This window comes from Aptenodytes forsteri, unplaced genomic scaffold (assembly GCF_000699145.1).
Source record: "Aptenodytes forsteri isolate BGI_AS27 unplaced genomic scaffold, ASM69914v1 Scaffold13, whole genome shotgun sequence".
Taxonomy (NCBI): domain Eukaryota; kingdom Metazoa; phylum Chordata; class Aves; order Sphenisciformes; family Spheniscidae; genus Aptenodytes; species Aptenodytes forsteri.
The window spans coordinates 900,563-927,171 of NW_008794543.1; the positions used below are offsets into that span (position 1 = coordinate 900,563).

Below are 26,609 nucleotides of genomic sequence, written 5' to 3' on the forward strand. Positions count from 1 at the left end.
TAGCCAAAGGCATAGTAAATTTTAGTTTTTTTTTTTTTAAAATAGTACCTATGCAGGGAACATGCAGTCTATCTGCGAGGTTGTTGAATTTTGTTAGCAGCTACTTGTCACTTCCTTACTCCTTATATGTATCTACATTAATTTTACTGTGGTTTTCTTCCTGATGTTGTCATTTGTGTGTGTTTGTTTTTTTTAATCTTGTCTTGCATGTTTATAGCAAAGCTATTGAAAGGGAATCGTAGATATTTACAGGATATACCCTTGGAACTCAGAGTTAGCATGCTTTCAGTTGAAAGCATCATAATTATTTCATCTGAACATCGTACATTTTTGATAGTTTGCTTCTAATTACCTTGCATGTTCTCTGAGAAGCATAATGTTAATCTTGGGGAAAAACAGCCTTTAAAGCTAAACGCACCAGTTCTATTAGTTAATTCTTGAAAATTGAGGATATAAAGAAATTGATTTAATTCAGATGAAAGTTGTATCTGCTAGTGTAACTACTGTACTGTTTGTTAGCTGCTGTTTTCTGTAACAATCATTATTGTGTAACTGAATGGTTCTTTATCTAAAGAGCATCTAGAGTTTCTAACATCCTTTTCCTTTTCTAACTTCAGGCTGCAATATCATCCTTTAACCTGACTTGGGTGTTTGTATGACAGTTCTAATGGATGTGGTATATATGCAGCCTATATGCTGTGCAGAGCACTGTCAGAGCAGTGACGTTTCAGTCCTTGTGAGATTTAGGTAAATCTCTTGTGCAAATCTTTGCTTTGGGAGAGAGAAATGGTTACTGTTATGAAGAACGATGATGTTTTTATTAACAGCATACTTCTGGAAGGAAATAAAACATCTCGGCAGACTGTCACAGAGCACTTGGTTAAAAAGTAGTGCTGTGGGACACAGCTCTAGAAGGGCACTCTGACACTGGGATTGGCTCCTCTATCCCCTTTTTCTCTAGTTATGCTTTAGAAGCCCTGCAGTCCAAGCCTGTGCACACAGGCAGGATCGGTTAGACCTACAGCTGACAGAAGCTTTTTACTTCTGATGCCCATCAGAACTTTGAAGTAATCTGGTCCAGTGCTTCTCTATCCGAGCAGTGGGAAAGGTGCTGACTTTACAGTATTTATGCAAGTTTTGCGTTACAAATTAAGCTTTGTCTTTTTCCTTGTCATGAAATGGTGTTAAGCACTAACATCTTTATGACAGAGTTTGAGAGGTAACATGCTGTTTGTTCGTCCTCAGAAGAAAGATAGGAAAATAAAACATTATCTGAAAGGGTCAGAAACATGAAAAAAATGCTTACTTAAATTTTTCACTGCTGTTTCATTCTAACACATATGTTACTGAATACTTCATCTTAGAAATGCCACACAGTGTCTGCTCCCCAAAATACTGGCTTCGTTTCTTTTCCACTAACTCCTGTGCCCTATTTCTCCATCTTCCATTTTTTCCATCTTTAGCTCAGAAAACACTCTCCTGTGACTTAACATTTTTAAAGCAAACTAAGAAGTTCACCAGTAGCAGCAAAAAACATGACACTGGTGCATGCTAAGGAGATACTTCTGAGTCAGACAAGTGTTATTAATCTTGTCATTTATTCCTGGTTTGTCTGAGAATAACACTGAACTGTGTGTTGGGTCAGTGCTTTGCTAGAAGGAACAAATAGAAATCTCAGCACATTTCTGGGGCAGTTGGCCCAAATTAGCATAGTGCTACTTCTGCCACACTCACTGTTTACATCACTAAGCTCTGTCCTAGGAGAAAACAGAGTAGGCATTGCTCCTCGTACAATATCTGAGAGAAGGGAAGAACTTCTTTCTCTCATGTGGTGGCTAGGACACTTCAGCATTTGGCACTGTGCTGCCAAGAGTGCAATTCAAGCGATTACAAAGAAAGCAAGAGGGACCATGGCTTTGTTTCAATGCTTAGTTGGGAAGGATGGACCTAATGTGGCATTGATGTTTATCAGAACCGAGGAATCGGCAGACAAGAAAAGGATTAGGTATATGTTTCTTTGCCTTGCCTTGATCAGCTGTGAGCGGTATTGCTGTATCTATTTACCAAGAAGCAGGCTGCAGCAATCAACGTAACTGGTATCAAAAACTGTTGCGTATATTATTGTTCTTCAGTTGGTAACTTAGTAACCCAATGTGAAGGGAAGAAATAATTTCTGAATAATAAAGACTATCTGGCCACAAAGGTAGTGACAGGTACCATCATCCCACATTCTGTAGTAGCAAAATCATCTATAATCCTGCATTGATAGCATTATCTGATTTATTACTGTAAGACTCGGGAAGATCGATGGATGAACAAAGGCAGAACTGTATGTTCAGGGTTTGCTCAAGGACAGTATAAGAAGTTCCTGAAATGTCGTGTTTTTAAGAGCTAAAATAGTAGAGTGGATTTAACATTACAGAGGTAGCAAGCAGTCGTCTTTGTTGAGCGCCCTGTTGCTGGGAAATCTGTACACTTCATAGACAGCAATAAGGTATTTTATATTGTGCAAAAATTTCAAGGCTCCTAAGGCGTAAATCTCTACAAATTAGTGAAGATGTTAAACACAGGTCACTTGTAATACTTCAGGACTGACCAAGAAAAGAAGGACACAGAGTCAAGACAAAGCAGCTTAGGCATCCTAGGTAAAATTCTGCATGAGTTTATAAACTACACATCTAGTAGGAACGTTTTGGCTACTCCAGGAGGAAGGGGAAAAAAAAAAGGTCTGTCCCACAGGTCTCCATACAAGATGTTTGCCTTCCTTTTTACTACCAAAGGTAATAAACATTTGTAATGAGTATATGTCACTTATTTCTATTAGTGAGGAAGACTGAAAACTTCCAGTCATTAAAACTATTGATATTTGTTTCTGTTCAACTGAGAGGAACATCAGCTCATGAGAGGAGATAGGTGCCAACAGTCTATATAAATATTATGTTGCATTTACTGCAGTATTTAACAGGCATTTCAGCAACCACGGAATGCTGGTTTCCCAGTATTGAGTAGTTTGTAGAACAGGTATTTAACAATGGAAACTATAATTGCATTGGAGTAAGACTGATTGCTATCAAATAGCCATTCTTTGCTCTCAGGCTGTCTCATGGCAGGTGGAAGGAAGTAGTATTATATTCCAAAATCCAAGAATATGTTCTATTTAAACACCTGACATCTTACTGTACTCTTCTTAGTGTTTATATTTTAAAAACACACACATATATATATTCTTGTACTGCATGGTAAATTTTTTGAAGTGTATTTAACTGTTTGTTACATTTTCTTACTTGAATTATCGGAGTTACTTTCCTAACTCTACTGCTGATCTGTCTTGCTTGCAGTGGTGACTTAAGTGCTTTGAAATTTTTTTCCAAAAACATTTCAAAATACTTATAGGCCACTTAGTACTCATTAATTTAGAGTGAGACTTGTATATTTAGGTCAGCTTTGAAACTAAGCTTTCCTATTTTACCTTTTATTTGTTGTGCGTATTTATAGTAAGTTTTGCAGAGCAGAATTGTCTTTTTATTATGTGGGTGAGTGAATGTCTGTTAACAACTAGCATAACCAGACCTTGATCTTGGTTGAGGGTGTTAGTTGTGCTTTTAAAACAAATAATAAATTAATTATTTCCCTTGTTTCTTCACTGGACTTTTTTAAAAGAAACTTTAAGTGCTTAAAATTTCGCTATTTCTTGGATGTGTCAGTTTAGAGAAAACGAAGCATCCTCTTTTTATTATTTGTCAGGATTGGATTTTCAGTAACTGGTACATTTGAATTCTGGAACAGTTCATAAGTGTAAGTTCCCTTCCTTTTCTTTAGCAGTGAGAGGTCTTCCTGTTTATATATTGCTCTAGAAACTTTCTAATATGAATCCTCATTCTCATTTTCTTGGTCTTCTAGTCTCTGAAATAATATGTTCAGCCCTTTAGCTCACATTTCTTTCTTTGAAATGAGACTCACTTGAATAATGTAACACATCTAATAGAATTTAATTTCTTTCCAATTAGAAATCCCAGACATTATGAACAGAAAGCATCTTAAATTTTTCAGGTAAGTTCTATTTTTTTTATTGCTACTAATCTGTTTATGCAAAACTGTTTCTGAATTTGACATGTTGTATGTCTTTTTTCTTAAAAAATGTCAAAGAATGCAAAACTGTCAAAGAATTTGTCGTTTGAAAAAGCAGACTAGGTATGGTGTTGCTATTTCGGCATTTCTTAGCTGTTACAAGCTAAATGCAGGTGACAGTTAATCATTAAAACATTGGAAGGATTAGAAAGCTTCGACAGTTAGAATTCCATTTCTGTAACTTAAGCATCTTTTTTTGATATTCTTAGAGAATATTTTCTCTTTACCTAAAATTCTCACCTCAGCTGTTCACTGAATTTTACACAAAAAGGATTAGCATTTGTTCATTTGTTTACACAAAAAGGATTAGCATTTACTGTTAGTGTTTAAGGATCAAGACGTAGATTTATTGATAAATGGAATTACACTGTTTTCTTACCTGAAATGAGATTTCAGATGGTAATTGTAGTCATATAACATAGTGACCTAAGTTATTTATAGTCAGAACTTATCACTAAGCAACTAAAACAGCACTAAGTTTTTAGTCATGTTTTCTAAGATCCAACTCTAGGTGTAATACAGTCTGCAGCAGTGTTTGTGTGTAATACTAGTTGAAAATCTTAAGTGAATTGATGACTTGCATCCAGTTAAAAGATCTGGGAGCTGTGAAGCTTGCTGCTAGCTCATCTGGGGCAGCAAGCCAATATGCCTTGGTAATGGACTGCGTGAACACTCTTGCTGACAACTCTATTAAATGAGATACTTTAAAGAAAAAATAAAGATTTACGAATGCTTATGTTGCCAGGAATGATATACCACTAACTCCTAGGGGTGGTATGTAGCCAGAAGTCATACTTACAGGATGTTGGAATAAAGCCAGAAATCTCAAAGAAGAGACAGTCCTCTGGCTGCTGTGTTTATAAACGCACAATTGACTTCTTGTACTGATGGAAGTGTTGTTTTATTACCCGGGTAGTGCAAAACCACATCTGTCTTACAATTGGCAAATACTGTCTTTGCCCTTGAGAAAAATTATCCATGAAGTGCACTCACTATAAGCAAGCAAGCATTCTATTAATTGAGTACTGGGTTTGACTTGTGATATTTAAATGAACCCTTCCTCCTTCATGGAGCCTTTTGAAATAATGTACTTATCATGTGAATTAATGTTTACTAACATTTTGTGTCCCCTTGAAGTCATACAACATGTTAACAGTTACCATAAATCATAATGAAGGACTTTATGTACACGTACACTAGCTCTGCAAATTGAGCATCCAGATGAAGAAACTTCCGAACTGCTTTTCCATTGCTAACAAGATTGGGAGTTTAGTGTGTCAAACCTAAAAGCAAGTGGCCTAAAGTAACTGAGGGTACAAATAGTCTGTGGGAATAAAGTGAATCATGTATTTTTTTTTTGTTCAGAATGTCAAACCTGAAAGTACTTAATTCTTCACAGAGAAATTATAGCTGTTGTAGTGTACAAGATCAGGTGAAAACGTTGGTGCTTATTCATACTGCAGTGGGACTGGTAGTAGTATTTAGAAAAGCAGCCTCACTTGAGTTAGCATCTTCTGAGGAAAGGTGAATTAATGCTGTCATTCCTTCTTGCTATTGGTAATTGTTTTCCATTACTTTTTTTTTTCTTTAAGAGAATGGGATGGTGATCTGAGGAAACTGCCAAACATCAAAATGAAAAAGTTCTCAGCTAGGGATGCTGCTGGCAGTCACCCTGAGGTGGCAGATACGGAAGCTAAAGAAGAATTGAATAAAGCAGAAGAGGTGGCCTAATGAGCACCAGCTGATTCAAGAGCTGGAACAGCTGAAGGGAATTGTAAGAAACCTGTTTTAATTATCACTGGAAACAAGAATAAATTCTAACTATATTTGCAAAGGCTTTGCTAGTTGCATTTTTTATAAGCTCACTGTGTACCTATAGTAAAGAGTAAACAGTATATTATTGGGTAAAGCTGTATGCTGTTGGATAAAAAATTTTGAATATAAATAAATACTTAAAATCTTAATTGTGTCCTTACTTCTCATACGGGACCTTCTCTTTAGGATGCAGGCTCCTGAGTTGACAAAGCAATTGTGGTTTATATCTTGAAATCCTGACTAGTTGAGTACCTCTTCCCTGGTCATAGAGCAGTCAGGGTTCAGACACCTGTTAGAAATACCTTGTGGTGGGAAATCCTTACCTTTTCCTGGTAACGGCAAGAATGTATGTCATTTAGTATATCAATAGCCGGCACCCTGGTAAACAGTGGGCCCAGCTAGTGGCAACTTTTATCCATCTCTTGTGGTGGTGGCTGGGATGTCTCTAGGTGTACGCAGTTCTGTGGAGAGCAGTGAGAGACCTCATCTCACAAAATCCTGCGTTGCGTGGCACAGAACACTCACTTTGGGTGTCAGAAATGCTCTCCCATTTGGTGGAAAAGTGTATGCAGAAGATGAGATACATGGAGCATCAGTTAATCATGAAGAACTCTTCTCTTGTACCTTCTCTTGTCTGAGAATCTGTGTCAGGAACATAGAGAGCTGGAAAGACTTCAATAATTCAATATTGAGTATTTTATGTTTTGTCAAGAGAATTTGAGAGGATTACGCTGTCCTCACCACTCTGTATTGAAGAATTCAGATCAGAAGCCAATTAAAGTCCCTACAGTCTGTTTTTAAATACATCTTTTGTCCTTTTTTTTTTCTTTTTGCTGACCCCTCTGTTGAGAAAGCTGTGCCTTTTAAAATTAAGTTGCTTAGGACTTTTAAATAGCAGGCTTGCTTTATGAAGCAGCTTTTTAGATGCCTTTAAGTGTGTTTTTCAGGAAGGTTCTTAGCAGGTTCTCACCTTTAATACCATAAAATAAAAAAAAGGAAAAAAAGGGCAAGGGCAAAGCCAGGGATAATTTCACAGCAGGCGCTAAGGAGGACATCTCTGTTAGTGCAGATTAGATTGTCTGGGCACAGAAGTCACAGTTCAGATGTACTGTCTGTACGCATTGTAGCAGTCACAGTTCAGATGCCTGTTAATAATGTGGAAATAATTACTCTTGGTGGATGATCCTTCTCGTACTTGATCCCCAGTACAGTTCTGTGTGTTAAACAACAAGGCTTTGTCATGGTAAATAGTTATGTGGGTTTCCCAGATTTCTTCTACAGATATCCAGGTGTGTATTTTCTTAGCTGTGCAGTAAGTGTTACTGATGAGTGTTACTCTGTTAACATCTATATTAAGTTTTTCCCCCTTTACAAAACAGGCTTGTGCTATCCTTTCATGTTTTAGGAAACCAATCTATTTAGGTAATATAGAATTAACCATTGTCCTCCTTAAATTAATCTAAAGAAGAAACCTGAATAAATTTAACAGACCTGAAGCACGTGTGAGTGATCTAATGCATCTTCAGACAGACTGCAAGTCTTAAACCTGTCTAGAGGTCTTATCCTCTGACGCCAGCCGTATCTCTAGGCTGTCACATCACTGCTTTGTGTTTGTGTTTTAGAAATAAGTTCAGGGCAGGCCTCTGATATTTTTTTTAACTTTGTTAAACTGAGTTGTGTTGTGGAATTCAGCATGTTTTGATTTATAAAACTTGAGGTGTTAAACTCTGGTGGAAGCTGAGCCAGGGTAATTGGTCTGAACTAAAGCCGTGTGTGTGTGTGTTCAGTGGTTTGACACATTTTGCCTTTCAGAAGATTCATCTTAAATTTTTGCTTGTATACAAGGTCTGATGTGCTTTGAAGTTGTAAGTAGAAACATTGCAGAAAAAGTCACTTTCCCATCACATTGGGTAAAATACATAAGAAAAATGAGCAGTAAGGTAACTAGAATGTTTAGCATGTCACAGTAATGACAGTGTATTAGGCTGACATCCTGGTGAATTCTTTAAAAAAAATTGTCCCGCAAAGTTATAGAGAATGAGATGTTCTGTATTCCTCAAAACAATTCACTAATGAGGCATTATAAAAAAGTAAGTATTACTTGCGTGGTTGATGTGATAGTCAAATATTTGAAGTCATTTCTTTTTTTAACATCTGTTGTTCACACTTCAAGAACATGTTTACAATTTGGACTTCGTTGAGTTTGTGGATTTTCTCCCTTGAAGTCTGTGTATTCACTGCTTGTTTAGCTGGCTTTTAAACTGTCTTGTTGACCTGCTGCATAAGTAATGAAAAACAACAGTGCTGTGTGTGAACTTCTTACATTGATTTATCAGAAAAAATAATATGTAGCTGTCAAATACTCATATTTGAATTGAAAAGTAATCTGGCCTTAAGTTAATAATGTGCAAGACCAATTTACCAGATGAATTGTTGCAGAATACTAATGTGGCAATGGGGAAAACAAACCCCAAAGCTACTTATTTATTTATTATTTCTGTGCTCAGAGTTTTTGTGCTGAGGAGCCTGGAGCGGGGGTAGAGAGAATCTTCTGCCTCATGTGTGTTACTGAGACAAGATGGTGGAATCTTTTCTATCAGTTTCATAATCCAATCATGCCTGTGCTTTAAAGCCAGCTATTAGGATTTTCTGTGTTGGTGAGTTTCTTCCCTATGGTGAAAAAGGAGGAGTTCTGAATTGTTATTCTGTTTCTTTAAAATTAAAATCTAGAAAGCAGCCGCTGTTAACAGCGGAATGGGAAATATTTATGTGATGTTCTCTGTTCTTACAAACTTGCTGCAGGGAATACCTTGAAATTCTGTTCATTTGTAGCTAAGGATTACAGACTTTAATGTTAAATCCTCTATTATAATTCTCTGTAATTGACAGGGGTCAATTACAAACCACCAACCAGAAAACACTATCCTTCTCAAGGCTGATTGTATGCAGTGGATTAATTCATTTACAATTCCTTAGTGTTGGAAACAAATGTGACTGAATTAATGGAACTGTTCACCATGGCTTTCCAATCTGCTCCTCAAAGTTGGTTCTAAAGGGATGAGACTTCCAACACATGTGATGTGGAGAAACAAGCATACAGTGAAGCACTTAGCCTCATTATTGTATTTTTCCTTTTTTCCGCTACCAACACGTGTCAATCCTTATGGAACTCCAGGATGTGCAGTGGGATGCAAAAAGACAAAAAGGCAACATGTATGAACCATTTTCTGAGCCATTCCTAAGTAGTTCAAGGAACACACTTAAAGAGTATCTTATGTGTGAATTTTTTTTTTTGTCTTTGATTGCAGTGGCATGTGTACTCACCTCTGTAATGACACTGCTGTATGTGAGGAGAGTCTGGGATCCAAAAATCTGTATGTTGGAGTCCAACTTCTAAAAAACTTTTTTTGCTAGATACCTGGCAGATAGGCATGAGTAGTAAAAAAGGGCATTATTGGTTTTTCTCAGCAGAAAAAGTTCTCCACTTAAGGAATCCTCCAGGCTTAGTTTTCTTGTAAAGGGCCAAGAAATGCCTGCACTTCGGAAGTATGTCAAATTGGCTGGTTTGGTCAGTCTCAGCATGCTACAATGCATACATCATATTTCTATCTTCTAGCTCTTTTTCAAGAGTAAAATTTCATTATAATTGACTTCCAGACTTTCTTCCTAAAAAGAAGTAAGTTATAGGAAGGTAAGAAACTTTGCTAATGAGGTGTTCTGATTTATACACTGCAATTTCAGCTGTTGCCTTAAATACAGCTAGCAAGATCGTGTGCAGAGTTCCTATAATGAAACTCTAAAAATTGCCTGACTGTGGGAGACTTACTGTAGCGATCCTGTAATCAGGTTCCCTAAGCCTTCACTGCTTGTATTGCAAATACTGTCCAATTTTCTTAAAAGGAGCAGTTTAATGTGTGACAAGTTAACTGTTACAAATGAAAAATAGAATTATTTAAACTTTCAACTAAGTTATTAGACCAGTGCCAGCATTACTCTAAAAACAGAAGCATTTTCTAAAGAAATACAGAAGGGTGGCAGCATTCTACTAATATCAGCACCTATTTGTGTAGGTTCTCACATAGTCAACCAAGACAGTAACATGCTGATTTGAAAATTTATCAAGTGACAATGCCCGTATGGTGCTGATTATTGTATTTTCATATATTTTTACCTTTGAGCTGTTTAAAAACAAAAGGAAGTTCTGTGATTCAATTAGTATCAGTCATAAGTATTTGCAAGTAATAGAAGGGCAAGTTTGTCCCAGGGCCTACCCTCTCCAGCGGAATCGTGTTCTCAACCACGGTGTAAAATTTATCTGAGGTTATTTTCTGAGCTGCATGTCGTAGGTAGCAGATGTGGTACACCATTCCAAGTACTTCGTGCGAGTTCTTTGTTAACCGACTTTTTTTTTTTTTGGCTTTTAAATAAAGTTCATGCAGAACAGCCTCAATATTTGGGGGGAGGAAGGTGTGAGTAAATACCATATAGCATGTTTCTTTGTTTATGTGTACACAGAGAGCGAACTGAACAGAAATGTGTTTTGTGTTCTAATAGTACCCTTCATCAAGAGATTTTAACTCTTGTGTGCAAAGCAAAAAGGTATAGTGAACTATACCTTTATTCTCTTAGTTCTAAAACCAAATTTGGTTCTATTTTTCCATATGCCATTATCCATATTCCACAAATGGAAATGAATATATCTTTATTACTGGAATTTCCTTGGTTATGCTGTTTCTTCTGTATTATATCTTGTTAGGGATTCATGAATCCATCTTTGGTTTAAATGGTGAGCTAGTTAGGACAGCTTTAACAAAATGAACAATCTGTTGGCCTTGGATTTGTTAGGACGCTTCTCCTGCGTTTTGAATGTATGTTCTTAGCAGTCACCAGCCATATGATGACTTATTCCAGGTAGAAGTGTGAGGTTTCGAAACTTAGCCACTCTCTCCCCAGCTGACAATCTAGGATAAAGATACAGGCTAGGTGGACTCAACCCTCTTTAGAAAACTAAATTTGAAGTTTGGTTGGAATGCTGTGTGTTTATCAAGATAGTAAACTTTCTCTGGCTTTACACCTGGCTTAAAGTACACAGATTCTTTTATAATGCACACATGTAGTATTTCTTTTCATTAAAAAAAGCATGCAAGGTTTTTGGAGAAGGATAAAACCTCACCCAAGTAGAATTCTAAAATAACAAAAAAGGAACCTGATTCATTCTGACAACCTAAGGTAGGATTAGCTTTATCACGTATAACAAACAGTTCATTCCAAGGCACTGCTCTCCTCATGAAGTTTTCTTCCTCTTATCGTCCTGCAGTTGAAACCCAGTAGTTGTCCAATTTGCTATGGATGTAAAACCAGTTGCCTTCTGGGAGTTCTTTATGGAGTTGAAGCCTGTTCTTATATATCCCCCTGCCCAGCCTTCCTTTCTGCAAGTTCAACAACCGTAGTTCTTTGCAAGTGTTTTTGTACTGGAAGGTATTTTCCCAAGCGTTCTGCCAAGGTGTGGTACCCAAAACTAGCCACTCTGAGCCAGCAGGTTTATCCATTTTAAGTATGCAGCTGAATATATTGTTCACCTTTCTTGCAAGAGTGTGGCGTTGCCAATTCACGTTCAGCATGTGATGCTCTATGTAACAAAGTGACAAATGTAGAATACTACAGTAATTTGGGTCATTTGTTTAATACAAATACATTTTTTTCACAACAATAAGCAGATATATTACTTTTGTTTCCCTTACCTTCTGTCTTTCAGTACACATTTACCCACAAAAACATACAATTTTTCTTTTGCAAAAGAGAGGGAGTTAAACAAGTACCACAAACTCATAGTTCCGAATATTATACACAAAATATTTTCATCATAGAATAAGTTTCATTGCAACATTAGAAATTATAAATGGTTTATTCTGGTGATGGGGAATTACTATTTTTTTCTACACAACAAAAATAAACACTGCTTTCAGATATAGCAGTGTGTGAATGGCACAATTGGACTAGTTGAGAATCTTCGTAATGCTAATGATAGTCAAAAGTGGTATGTTTATGCCAGTTTGAAATAAACTGCATAATGCTTTTAACTTAAAACAGGAAAAGAAACGTGCATGTTCATAGGTTAAGAGTATCTTGTTTAAAATTCCAGGTCTGATCTGACACCAGATTACTTCTACCCACCTTCATTACAACTTTGCTTAAACAAGAATGCAGATTAAGCTCTTCTCCGTAATGGTTCTGAGCAAGGTTCTGCCCCTGTGGGTTTAGCCAGGCTAAATTGCGCTGTCTGCCAGTTTGCCTGAGATGCACTGTAGCTACACAGTCAGTTTGATACGGATCTTTATTTGATATATCATTTTCATTAAAAACTTTCAGAATGTATCTTAAAACTTTCAGTATACTGTTTTTGTAGGATAGAATCCTGTGGTCATTAAATTAATACAGAAAATTGTGCTTTGTGTGGGAATAAAAAACACTGGTTGGTAAGCAGCTGTCTAGTGTCTGTATTCGTGCACCTTCCTCATTCATGCGGCCCTGCATCCAAGGCATGTTGGTGTGAATAGCTCCTTGCCCTCTTGAAGAGGAACCACCCTGCTTCAGAAGCAAATTCCAATCCTGCATGAAATCCCTGAAAGCTCTAGAATATCCGCTGCACCTAAGAAGAGGAAGGGATGCACGGGCTAATACTGTAATGCTTTAAAAGGTTAAAGACTGCTTCAAGCCCGCTGTCATCTCTTGCTGCTGACTTGTCTCCTTGTCTGTCTCAGCAGACACTCCAATTTTGCTCCTTTTCCTGCTGTCCAAATTAATATTTCAAAGGGAGAGGAGGAATTTCGGCTGAAGTCTTTCTCCATTCTTACATCTAACTAACTGTAAGCTCAGTTGCACGTGTAGTTGAGATGAGTGCCAAAATAGTGTTTTGAAGTTGAAGTCATTAGTATAAAATTTTGCAAGTTGTCTGTTCTGTTGCTGACGCTTCAGTGTATTTTTAAAAATGTACAGTAATGTTGTTGGATGCTGTAAGTCTGCTTTCAGAAGCCTCAGGTATTTTTTTCTTTGAGTTGAATTTTATACTTGTTCAAGAAAAAAACAACGTAAATTAGTCTCCAGTAAACTGTCAAAACAGGGGATAAAGTACTTTCAATGGGGTCATGATGCTACAGCAGGTCAAAGAACAAGCTGGCTAAAGAAGCAGGGGTACTGTCACTTAGCAAGAAACTTTCTGATTATTTCAGAAAGCTCTTAGTTATCTTCCACGATAATGTTCCTTCTCAGTCAATTTTGCTATGATTCATCAGGTTTTATTGTAAACATCATTCCAGACATTTAGATGCAGCTAGTAATTTTAAGTGTCTAACTTCAGATATCATGAGATTTACTTTTTAGCAAGTAGAATTACACTTTTTGAAAACCATGCCTTTGCAGACTATCTTAAACGTGCAATTATGAGGCGTTCCTTAGTACTGTCATGGTTTTCTGAAGACCTTCTGAAGTCTCCTCCACAATTATAAACAGAGAAACTACTTTGTTACTCTTGTATGTGATTTCAAATGAGATGCTGCTACAATTCCAATTCGCAATTGTATAATTGGAAAGTTATTTTATGTGAAAAGTGCATGTTATTATATGAAAAACTTAAACATTGATCCAACTCACCTGGAGTAACTTAGAGCAAATTATTAATATGTATTTAGGGCCTGTTCAAGCACCAAGATTTTGTGTCCTGTCTAGCTAGATGAAAATCACTTAGTCACAGCCAAATTACATGAGCAATTCCAATACAAAAGAACATAATGGTCTGATAAAAGACACATTTCTTGCTAATACTGCTAGTTCCAGTACTCCCTGAGCCTTAAGCCAGTAAACACATTCACAAAGGAATTGCCTAATACATAAACTCCAATACCTCTTAGGCCCAGCACCCTGGATATTTGCAAGAACGGGATGATTCTGTTATTTAATATATTTGAGTGTGTAAAGATTTGAGATATTTGAATGTGTAAAGAGGAAATTTACCATTAGAAACTGCAAGGCTGCTGTAGAAGTCTAGTTCACTTGTAATTGTGGCAGATTTCCGCCTTTGAATGAACCTGTGCTCTCCTATCCTCTTTACTTTGGTTCTTTATTTGCTTGTTTGCTTTTCCTCCTTTACCTAAATACAAGATCAAAAAAGAACTTTTAACTTTCTTTTTAAAATATACATTACGTTCAGGCCCCAGACCTTCCACGCCAGCACATTACTCCAAGTCAATACTCGCTGTTGTGTCCTGATGGTAAACATCACAGGTATGAGAAGTGAATCACAAAACTGGTTCTTTATGTATAATTTACCCTGTTGCACAGTATCTTATAGACACTCATCTATCTATTGCACCCTTTAATGCTATTCACACTTCATTTTTTATATGAGAATGCTCAAAACACGAAGTTAACAGCTGAATTGTTGAAACTCTAACACCTCAAGTTTACCTGTACAGAGGGAAACCATTGATTTATTTTTTCAGTCAGGAAGATAAAAACTAACTTTTCAGAACAAGGAGATAAAAACTAATGTTCTTTTAAGATACGTAGGTATATTCTCTTATGTCTACCTTTCTGTATCATTAATCTTAAAAAATAAAACAAAATGGCTTCCATCTTCCTTATGTGTCATCCTTTTTCAGACCTTTGATAATATGCAATTTACTTTTGTGTGATTCTGCAGTAAACTGCATTTTTTCATTTATAGTTCTGCCTCAAAACTTTGTATATTCAATTAATTCACTCTTGCAAAGTAAAATAAATAGCTGAGCTGCTGTTCTAAATGCGTATCTACACATTCTCTCCTTTCTGTACTTATTTTGCTGATGGCTATACTTAAAAAATTTCTGTGCCTTGTGGAGACATGAGTTTATACTGGTTGGAATTGCTTACTTTTCAAAAATTCAGGCATATTTAAAAACAACGCTACCCTTCAAATGTTTCAAATATCCTTAGTTGACACAGCTGCCCAAACATTCAGGCTCCAGTGCAGTCACATGAACGTGTGTTACCGTATGAGGCTTAGAGAGTGAGTGCTGCGATACAGCTCTTTGTACTTCGATTCAGTTAATGCGTATAACTTGATTGGTACCCTTTTGAAGTGTATCTTCAAGAAGATAAATAGCAAACACAACTTTTAGTAGTAAACAGATGAAAGGTTTTTGTTTTCTGTAAACGAAATGATTATATCATCAGGTCTGTTTCTACTTTCGCAGCCATCCAATTTAAAAAAAAAAAAAAAAAAAGTACTCTTGTCACATTGGTTTGGCATTGTCTGTTAAACCTGTTCTCTATTGCACTTTCTACATTTCCACTTTCACTACACTTGCTGACTAGTTGAGAAACTACTTCACGAACGGTCACATTCCATACAGTAACAAGTTGCTTTGCTGGATCCATTTTCCTTGTAGGGTTTTGTTTTTTGTGTGTTTTTTTTTAACTGAAAAAATGCACAGTCATTTCTACTCTCTTTTAGCATTTGTAGTGTAGAAAACACTACGCCTTATTCTGCAAGGAAGAAACAATGCCATCTCTGTCAAACTGGCATGACCTCTGATGTCGTTTCTTCAGCTGCCAGCTGAGAGTTTGTACCTGTCTGTGCTACTGGCACCACCACTGCGTCCTTGACGTCCGAGGTCTGAGTGCACGAAGAGTTCTTCTCCTCCAGTTTTTTGGCGGTGTCTGGGCAGTTCTGAACAAAGATCACTCTGTTGTAGGCTTTCAACCTGCGCCACAGCTGAACGTAAACCTTACACTGCACGTACATGAAGACCAGGCCCCCCGTGAATCCAATGGCCACCACAACGAGTTTTGTCCAAAATGGCCATTCAAGGACACCTTTGAAATAAAACGTTTATATTTATTACCATTGTTATACACTGAATATCAAGTACTGAGTTTCAGTAAAATACTTTGAAAAGAAGCCACCTGGTAAGAATTCCCAGGTACGTACACGCTATTGGGGCAGTTGTGGCTCAAGTAGGAAACAGCAGCAGTCTCCTATCCCATAGGCCAGCCAAGAAACGACATCTGCCTCCCACTTTTAACTGACTTCACCACAATTTGATCAAATAAGAAATGCAAGGCCGCTCTCACAAAGGAGGCATAATGCTTGATATGGTCAAAACCAAAACATTTCACTGTTCTTCAATAGCATCCCCATATTCAATAGCTTGCTTAAGCAAAAATACAAGTACCAAAACTGAGATAACTGCGTAACTAGAAATATTATGCACATCTTCAACAACAACTGGTTTTTTTAATCATGCTAGAAGCATGACACTGTTTAGGGTACCTGGAACACCAACATTTACAATATTATTACCTGGACCTACATTCATCCTGAAGCCAGGGTATAGTAAAAAAAGCTAGTGGAAAGGGCTCTTGCCTCCTGCATCACCTGCCTTTGCCAGCCTCTTTTTTCCTGCTGTCTGTGCAACCCCGCTCCGAACACACCTATATCAAAGAGCAAAACTTATATTCCTATGTACTAAAAAGGTAACTTTACAGTTTTTGGTGTATCTGTTCTTACTTTTCTCATTGCGTTGATCGATCACATTGATATTTACAGAAAAATATATGGCTGCTAACACAAAAACCACAAAAAAAAGTGAGAAATGAGAGCATTTAAACTTGATTATGATATGAATAATGTTAAAATTATTTGCTTTGGCCCAAATGTGGTCTTAAGATTTTAACAGAATAAATTAATGTTGTATTAAGAACAGCCTTTTCCTCATTAATTCATACCACTGCATCTGCTTTTTTCAACCATTCAGTAGCCTAACATGAAGGAACAGCGACCAGCCTTCCCGTTACACATTGCCTCATGACATTTAAAGATTAAATGCTATACACAAGAGTCAGACCTCTGTATCAGTGCTTAAGCTGTCAGTCTGAACAATCTGGATAGGTTTGTTGGTCCTATATGGAAGGTCTTTGAATAATGTTTTGCTCACTGAGTGTAGTATTCAAGGTGCCTTGCAGATGCTGTATACAACCACTGGTGATCTATCACAACAACTTGGTGATATCTGTGAGTTTTACACAGGGAAGAAATTTTTGCCACAGGCAGGAAAGCAATCTGCGTTCCTTTGGGACTCAGAAGAAGAGCTTCAGTGAGGAGCCAGTCTTGACTCCTAGACCAGTCAACCTGGACTCCTCAAAAGCACGTCTTTACTTTTAGCCACCTGTGTGAGTCTCGTGAATCTAAGTATCCCCTTTACTGTTAAACACGTAGGAACTGGGCTTTTAGTTAAATAAACAGAGACCAAAAGAATATTAATTATTGCAAAAGCACACAAAATGTTTGAAGTAGCTGTAGTTTTCCCTGTCATGGTAATTACTTAGTAGTACTTAGAAATGGTAACAATGTATTGTGATGGTGCTAGCCAATTAATTTTTTTTTAATTTGCAGCAAAATAAAAGCATGCAAAGACCATATAAATCACTTTGCATCTCCCTAACCACTATTACTCTGGTTAGTTGAACTTGCCAGGAACAAATCCTTTTATATTTGTTAAATTTGTTCACAAAACATTTGTCATGCTTTTCTTCAATCCCCTGTTCCTGGGACAAAAGGAAGTAACAAGAAGACTTTGCTAAGCTGTCATATCCAGTGATGTGTTTTTTCTTTTTTTTTTGTTCCTTTAATAACTGTTTTTAAAAATCACTGTCTCTTTCTTACTCTTAATTATGAAAACAGTATGGTTTGCATCTGACTAAGCCCCATCAGTGGGTAACAACACTTAGAACTAGCAAGTCACTGCTGGAGCGCTCAGCTCGGAAGAAAGAGGCTGAATAAACAGCTCAGCTTTCCCTCAGAGTTTCTTCCACCTCTTAGCAGTAAAGATGTGCTGCTGCTGCTGCTGCTTCCATGGTAATACAGGAAGCATCATTTTTTGCTTAACTGGTATGGCACAGTGAATTTTCTGCCTTTCAGTATATTCCAGGATTGCCATATTTTCATAGACTCAAGCTTTATTAGGAGAGATGAAGCTCAGCTAAGCCTAGACCTGTTTCTCGAAGCAGAGCACATTTATGTGAAACCTGATTCCCTACCCCTGGTGCCATATAAATTCTAGACTATTTTAAATATATTTTAAATTGTCCTTTCTATAGACCAGTGACAGGTTTACTAATGAAGAGGTTTACGCTTTTATTTATTTGCATCATATGCTTTCGTAAGGAGGAAAAAACCCCTTTAAATATTTTGAGAGATATATTTTAAAAAGGGATTTTTAAACTTGCACAATATTAACAAACAGTACTAGTATTATTCAGGGCTTTCAGTTTTTCTCCTCCTCAAAACCCGAAATACACATATTTGATTTTGTAAAATTACCCCCCTCCCAAGAAGCAAATTTTGGGGCAGAAGAGTTCTCTTCACAAACACTTATTTTTGCACATTGTAAGTAGCTCCAAGGCATCTCTTTGTCCACTTTTTAGTGTGGACAATCATCCATTACATTTGGCAAACACTGAATTCTATACAAATCATAAATACTTTTTGAGCCTACCAAGATTAATTGGTGTGATTCTTATGCATTCTATATAATAACAAAAATTCATGTTAGCTGTTTTGTTGTGTAAATTCAGCTAATCCACAGAAATACCTTTCCCCCTTTTAGGGTGATGTAGTTGTACTCAGAAGTTCAAAGACATTTCTAGTCCTATCCTCAGGGCCAGTTTTTTTGAGATGAAAAACAGGGTTACCCATTTAGAAAGAATGCAAAACAAGACTTTGTAGTATACATTTGTCTGTGACTTACTGAGGCTTGTTACATATTTTCCTCTCATAAGCAAGAAAGGCAAGCATCAGGAGTATCATCAAATATTTATCTAACTAGCAAGGCACAAAGCTCCGCCTGTTTTGTTTTCCATGTTAACTTCAGCGTATAGCACAAAGCTAGAGACCTTTGTCCCTCTACTGAGCTTAAAGGCAATTCAGATCAAAACTCAAAAGCTTTTTATCCTCTTCATCATCATGATCATATTTAAGACTAAATTTAAGACCGAATAGACTTAGATTTGAAATGGAGAACAGTAGTTCAGTTTGGAATATAGTTTCCACATACGGTAAGTATAGTCCAAAAAGAAACCTACTTATGTTAAACATGCAATTTGTTACACATGTCCAGTTGGGTTTTCGGTATCTCCACAGATGGAGACTCCACAACCTCTCTGCTCCAGTGTTTGACCACCCTCACAATAAACACAACTGGAGCATGGACATTCACAGTGAAATTCTATTTGAAAGGGCGCAGGAATGGCTTTCCATGCTACTTAAGTCCCACATGACCGGAATACAGTCTCTTGGAAGTTCGTATTAGGAAGCTTGTTGATGAAAGGGCTCTATCGTGTTTTACAGGATATCGAGGTTCAAGTGGGTAATACAAATAAATGGCTATTTTATGACCTGAACTTGCACTGAGCTGTTTGAATTTGACTCATCTTTTTGTCCGAGCTTTAGAAATATCTAGATAATGGGAGATGAACCTAGGAAGAACCAGCAGTTAGTTAAGCTGTCGTAATGATTACACTAAGTAGCCGTCTCTCTGCAGGGGCATAACATAAGCTTTTAACACTGATGCATTAATTACTTCTGCATTAAAGCATTTGACGTAGCCATGTATCTGCGAGCTGTTATTTAAGAACAGAATGTGACTGGTTACATAGCTGCCTTTCAAAGCCATCCGTTGCATTATCAACAAGACTGAAGAAGGTAAAAGATAGATACTTACCGTTGTCATTGCCTTGTTTAATTTCCTCAGCAGTTCTATCAATTAAAACATACAACGACCAAACAACACAGGTAATTGCAATTACGTGGAATGTGACCGAACAAACTATTTTCCTCCTCTCACTTGTTGTCATCTGTAGTTTCTCCCACTGTAATTTAAAAAAAAAAGTAATAAGAGAAAAAAAAAAATCAGACTTGTAAAATTTTACAAGAAACTGATTAGGCCATTCTGGCTCTTTCTACCAAAAAACCAAGCAGTAACAAAATTAACAAATCCTTTTATTTTGATAATACACATTACAGTAGTATGTGCATTGTCACTGTAAAATTCATGATGATCTCATTTTCACAGATTCAGAGGAACGAAGAGTTCTGTTCTGTTTCTGTCTGCTTGCGAACGACATCTAAATTTCATTGCAGTACGGCCGTAACGTGTTAATAGACAGGTGAAAAGCTGACTATTTATTTTAACTTTACCTGATGCACACTTCTGGTGATGAGAGAAGAAAAAACCCAAACATTAGCTTGTAATACTTAAACTATTCTCAGCTATTCTCAGTTGCTTAAAATTAGAGGAACGCAGTTGTGGAACAGTCTTCCCATAAAATAAAAGCATAAGAAATGCAGCTGCACTGGGGATTAAATTCAATAAACTTGAAAAGATGATTACGTGGAAGTAATCGTACACGGTAGCAGTCAAACAGCCTCAGTAACGCAACAAGGATCTTCCAGGCACATGTTTGTGAATTATGGCACTAAATCCTCGCTTAAGTTAAGGCTACTTTAAGATGAAATAGGCCATTCTCTGCATTTGAACAATGCAACTCTTGAGGCGATTTTTTTTTTTTTTTAATCTCGTTTGTGAAGACATTCTTTTCAGCACTTCTTTAGAATAAAACCCTTCTCTACTAAAATGCTTGCCTTTGAAAACAGATGAAAGAATATGACATTTAAAAGCAAAATGCCTCAATTCCCATGAATAATCTCGGAGTCGGTCGCTAGCATCCGATGGATGAAACGAGTAGAAACCACAGCACAACAGTGCCACCTCTCTGCAGTCGTGCTAATGCAAGACCGAGCAGTGCTTCAGCATCCGAGCCACAGCACCGGCCACCGGGACAGCGAAGCCGCTCCCCGCTCACACGGACCGTTAGCGCGCTCGGGCGGCGCCTCCTAACAGTTTCCAGGTGCTAAGGCTGGCTCAAAAACCCTGGCCGCTTCAGAGCGCTGAGGTGGTATAAATTTACTTTGAAGGCATGAGTTTGGCTTTGTTTTCCTTGTTTGGGTTTTTTTGTCGGCTGTTTTTTTTTTTTTAATTTTTATTTGGTTTGGTTTTGGGAAATAACAAATTTCCCTAAATTGCTTATGGCTAGTGTTGGAGATGGCATCTAAGCTAGATGCTTAGACCTTAACCTGAACCAATATGGCCATTCTTCTCGTCTGAACACTATTTGCCGTCTGGTCACATTTCAACGGAGCACGACTGCAGTAAAAGCTGAGGAATGTCAATGCAATGTCGCCAAGAGGGCTAACTCTCCGAAATGCTTCTTCCTGCCATTAGTTTTAGAGCAGTACATACTGGGCCAAACAAATTTTTTTCTTTAATGGCAGTTAAAGCGTGCACATTTCAGAGCTGTTGCCTCAAAATACAGTCTCTGGAGCATTTTCTAGCCCTTGCCAGAATTTTACGAACACAAGGCTTAAAAAACTGTTTAGAAAAACTGAAATATTTCCTGAGTAATATACAAAGAGACAGAGCTAGCAGTTTATTTACCAGCTGATACCTCATTTCAGTTTCTGATGCATCTACTTAGGAGTGAAAACTAAGCTTGCTGGGTTTTGTATGGCAGTCTGGAAAAATGGGAGACATTAAAAAAAAAGTAATAAAACAAAAACCCAGAACCTTATATTCACTGTAGTTCATGTAGGTAGCATTCAGCGGCCGGACCAGATGGCGGCATTACCATCACCATCTTATCATATCATTACAGTTACCAGGTTACACAGCATTTGACCTGGAGACTTTCATCCTTTTTGCAGTGAAAATTCAATTCATGCCTTGTAACAGGCTTTCTTTCCAAAGAAAAAGTTGGTTTTGTCCAGATGGAAGAAAGGATTTTACCTTAACCCTTCACTTACCTGTGGATGCTTTGTGAGAGATCAATGTTGAACACAAAGAAGAATGAATTGTGTTCTTAAACAGAAATTTTCTGTCATCTCAACTCTGATGCTACACTTTTTGGTCTACTGGAGAGAAGATTCTGTGCTAAATCTTCATTGTCATGTATACCTGCAGTCTCATTATAGCCATTTTACTCTCTGTAACATACATAGAAGCCTTAGAGAGCTGATCTGAATGCCCAGTCAAATAAAGCTTTTTCATATGGAGTTTTAAAGTCAAAGAATGCTGGTCCCATTACTCTAAATGTAAACATTTTGTAGGTGGAAAAAAAAGACAAAAACAAACGACCAACAGGCAAGATAGGTAAATAAAGGAACAAGCTCACAAACTTCTGCTGAGATTTACAAGAAAGGTGTATCAGGTGAGGGAGCTAGCAGAAAGAGTCTTTAGCAGGCCTTTTTTGCTAACATCCCCTGATCAAATCCAGCCAGAAAGCAAGCCAAGGCCTACCGGACTCTGCTTCCTCTCTCTCTGGCCCCTTTTCTTCTCCCACAAGACAGCATGCCCGTGTGTCTATTCTATCCAGACGCGTGTCACCACATCAGAAATAAGCTGGCTGGCAGGAGACCGGGAGAGGCCACCAGGGCATGGGTGGTTATGGAACTGGAACACTGTGCAGAGCACCTCGTACTCCCAGTTCGGATACAAGAAAGGACCGAGGACCAAGGAGAGACTCCTGCTCACACAGACAGATGCAGGGGGATCAGAGTACTTGGGAGCACTTTACAGCTCTTAGTGCCTTGCAAAGCTGCGCTTCTGTTTTGCCCTGCCCTAGCTGCAGTCCCAGTTCTCCTCTCAACTCCAGTCATGATGGGCTGAGCTCAGAAGGGAAAATTCAATTAAACTTTGTGCTCTACTCCTGGTGATCCCTGTGGTAGCTGAGGTAATTTTCCTGTCCTACTCACCCATTTTAGCTTGGCTGAACAGAGAGTACTATGTGACTACTGCCACTCTCTACTAGACGAGTGATGTTAGTAGATAAGCCAGCAATTTAAGTTGTCCTGGAGTAGGAAAGTGCAATTCACTACTTTAGGATTTTTGCAATAGGCTTAAATTGAAAATTTAACTGTTAATGTTAGCACAGACTTGCTTGGATAAAAGCACAGTTATGTGAAATAAAAACTGCTTGAAAATCCATAGCAAAGGCTATGAGACAACAATATATTGAGCAGTGAAAGCATCAGCCCCTTTCACTTGTGCTTTATAGTCCAGGACTCGAGATAGCCTAAAGTTGGGTGGGTTAAGTTTGGCAGGTGCTACCATGTCACACAGTGCATCAATGCCTCCTTAGCCACTGATAAATTCACCCCTGCTGTATTTTGAAGCTTCTGCAGTTCTCATGGCTCTCTACATTCATGATGGCAAGATAAAAATAAATTGCATCACATTTTATTATCTTCATCAGTGATCTGGAAAAATGTACAACCATCAGGTTGATGACACTGTGACATGCCATGAACAGAGTATCAGATGCCACCAAGAACAGAAAAATTACACAAAAGTGCCCAGATGCAATTTTCCTTGGAAACTTATATGTTAATACTCCTAAGGTGCTCTAGAGACTGGAAGGAGAGAAAGAAATGGAAGACTGTAACAGCCAGAGGAGACATTTATAATGACTTGCACATTATTGAGTCACTAAATTGATGGACAAACACTGTAGTTTTTGCCCAGCCTCCTCCGAAGCACCCCTTCACTGTTGGACATCCAATTGTCACCATCCACAGATTCCTTAATCCTGGCAGCAATAGAATCACAAACCGGAAATCATCACGGATGCAGATGGGTTAATGTCCTGCAAATGCAAGCAATCGCATAAATATCATTATGCTCCACAGGTGTGCTAAAACACTTTGTAACATCTAACAACCACAAGACCTTTTACACAAGTCACCAAACAAATCCACAATGCAACAATATGTATCCCGAGAAGAAAGCTTGAAATATCCCTAGCCCCCTTTTTATTTTCTGAATAAGCTTTCTGAACATTACACTCGCACTGTGCTCTGCAAACCACTGGAGGGTGGTAGGAGATTGTCTACCTGCTTCAGAGGTTCCTACCAAGAAGCCAGAATGAACTGTCAAAGGAAAAAAGCTGGATTGCAAACGTGATCAGAAACACTCCTCCCACCCCAACTACTACTTACAGCTACTTCTAAAACACGACGTGCACCTTAGCCTGAATTCCTATGCTTTACTGCCAGAGAAGTTTGTAATAATCTTGAAAGTGGCAACTGTAAAACTGTACCCTGTTCTAGGTTCCTACCTCATGTTTTGGTTTTGTTTCTTAATGGGTATCTCGCTCTGAAACTTAAAGGGAATGGTTACTGATTTCATAACCCACTCTTGCAATTACAAAATGTAGTCATGAGTCTTCTGGGGAAAGAAAAAAAATTAAAAAAAGAAAAAAAAACATTAATAGCCTACTCACTAGGGAACATCTAAATCATATGTAGCCAACCACTTCCCTTTCCTGTAACATAGTCTGAGAAAATCCCTGATATTTATCTTAAAAGACCGAAATTTGCCTCTCTGCATGTCACTTCTAATAAAAGCTTGGTTAGTCAATATGCAAAAAATAAATATGGATATTTTCTAATATACTCCGAAAACAATTTGTTTGCAGATGTGGGGGTGCTGCTTCATATCCTAGAGATCCCAATACAGCCTCTCTTCTTATAGACAGAAGTAAATCTGCAATTTTAATTCCCTCACACACATTAAGCTTTCTGCAAAGCGGTTTCATGATGGCCCAATGCAGAATCAAAAGCTTCACACTGCTCACACAAAAGCTGGTACCACACCACGGAATTGCACTCTGCAAACTTTGCTGCTTGTGTTCCTTTTCCCCACCTTCAGGTTGTAGATTTACTGTCTGCCTGCCCCTTCCACCATTTCGTGTCTGCATGTTGCCTCCTGCTAGCGGTAATCTTCTGTCACATTGGCCACAAAATTTTGTCTACTCAGATTTCCTGAAGCAACTCCATATCTACTGCAGGTTTGCAGATTCACACCTTTACAACCGAAGGTCTCTCTCCTGCAGGGGCTCATCACTGAGGATGCCAAATTGAAGGTGAAGTTAATGGGCTGCTTTGCAACATGCTATGAATGCTTGAACTTTTAACTCCCGGGTATTTCAGGAACCCTATTTTTAAAAATTGCATGTAAGGAGGCCTGACAGGGGAATCTGGCATGGGCATGACGTTGCTAATATTAAATATTTTTCCTGTTCTGACATTTTTCTCCCCATCCATCATTTAGCAAAAAAATGACAGTGAATGTAATGTAAACAGCACCCACAGCTGGAAGGACTTCCTTCTGCTCTCACCTAGAGCTAAAGTCATCATGCAACGTTTTCTGAATTCTTTCTACAATCTAAAGAAAGACTTTGAGCCAACCTCTATCTTGAAATAATCATGCCTGCAAAATGAAGGCTAAAATTATTTACTAGGGGCTGTTGTAGAAACTGCACTCTGCACACAGATTACAAATACACAGAAAAACTTCTTTCTTATCTCAAACCAGGCCTGAAGGATCTAGCCAGCACTTTTGAAAAAAGCTCTTAAGAACTGGAGCAGTGTATGATGAAGTGAGCCGAGCAGTGAAGATATGTCAGTAGTCTGGACATGTAGCTCAGAGTTATTTATTTTCTGTGGTTTAGGGAGGGTTTTCTGGTCACTTGTTGCAGTACTAATTGGCTCAGGCTCCACAGCAAACTGTTCACTGCTATCAACCTACCAGCTGGCGGAAAGCAGCTGCAACCGTCATTTGCAGGAATGGAATTTGTGCAGTGGGTGGAGGAAGAAGAAATAATAGCAATAAAGGACAACAGGTCTCCACACGTCGGGAGAACAGAATAGCCTCCTATTTGTTCACTGCACTCAAATAGTGCAGATTTGAAATGTTGATGAGAGATGAGACTTCAAACCTTGTGATTTGAATAAAAGCATTCTGGGCCACTCTGTGCCATCTAAACAACACGTGGTTACAGCCTGTGCCTGAGGGACTGCATCTTAAAGAAGGACAAGGTATGCCTCGCTGCATTCTGCTCCAAGATGAGAAGTGCCCCTCATACAGTCCAACAGAACGTGCCAGGTTTGATGGCTGAAAAGAGAAGGGTTTGGGCCATGAAAACACCTTCTCCGCATTTTTTTCCCCAAACGCATCCAGAGCACGTTCAGAGAGGAAGAACTGAGCAGGTTCACAGAAAACACAGAAAACATATTTGTCATTGCCTTTTGTCAAAAGATACATCCCAGAGAAGGAACTCTTGTAAGGATCAAGAATAGAAGACCAGAATTAGACTCCTGCTACATTAGCCACTGAACACAAAAATAAAATAAATTTTAAAAAAATCCCATGTCGTATGGTGCATCATATGGCCATATCTATTCACAACCTTACCTTGAACTCGTTAGCTCATTAGATGAGCTGGTACAAATCCTTCTCTGGCAAACCTGTCTGAAGTTCACCTCAAATCTATTTCTGTCCCTAGGTGACACTAAACAAACCTGGTTGGAATTCAAATGAATGTCTGTGGTGCATTTAAAACACCTATTAAAAGTTTAAAACTGAACCAGAAATGGGTGCATTTCTAAAGAAAAACACACTTTAATTCACTTTTATGTGATATGCATGCCTAGAGTAATAAAAGAACTACATAATCATAGAATCATAGAATCATTAAGGTTGGAAAAGACCTCTAAGATCATCGAGTCCAACCGTCGA

The 26,609-nt window shown here is 38.0% G+C and overlaps 2 protein-coding genes across 2 annotated transcripts in view; one reads left to right on the forward strand and one right to left on the reverse strand.

The window, feature by feature from the left end:
* TMA16 (translation machinery associated 16 homolog) overlaps positions 1 to 6,089 on the forward strand; it is a 20,089-nt gene extending 14,000 nt beyond the window's left edge. The window contains 3 exon segments of the mRNA XM_019470217.1: positions 4,008 to 4,050; positions 5,721 to 5,852; positions 5,854 to 6,089. Coding sequence (XP_019325762.1) covers positions 4,008 to 4,050; positions 5,721 to 5,852; positions 5,854 to 5,920 — 242 coding nt within the window. The 3' untranslated portion in view covers positions 5,921 to 6,089.
* Positions 6,090 to 15,493: 9,404 nt separating this feature from the next.
* The window catches only part of MARCH1 (membrane associated ring-CH-type finger 1), a 102,608-nt gene continuing 91,492 nt past the window's right edge, over positions 15,494 to 26,609 (reverse strand). The window contains exons 5-6 of the mRNA XM_009272314.1: positions 19,701 to 19,848; positions 15,494 to 15,795 (exon numbers count right to left, since the gene is read on the reverse strand). Of these exons, the coding sequence (XP_009270589.1) occupies positions 15,494 to 15,795; positions 19,701 to 19,848 (450 nt within the window). The remainder of the gene's footprint in view (positions 15,796 to 19,700; positions 19,849 to 26,609) is intronic.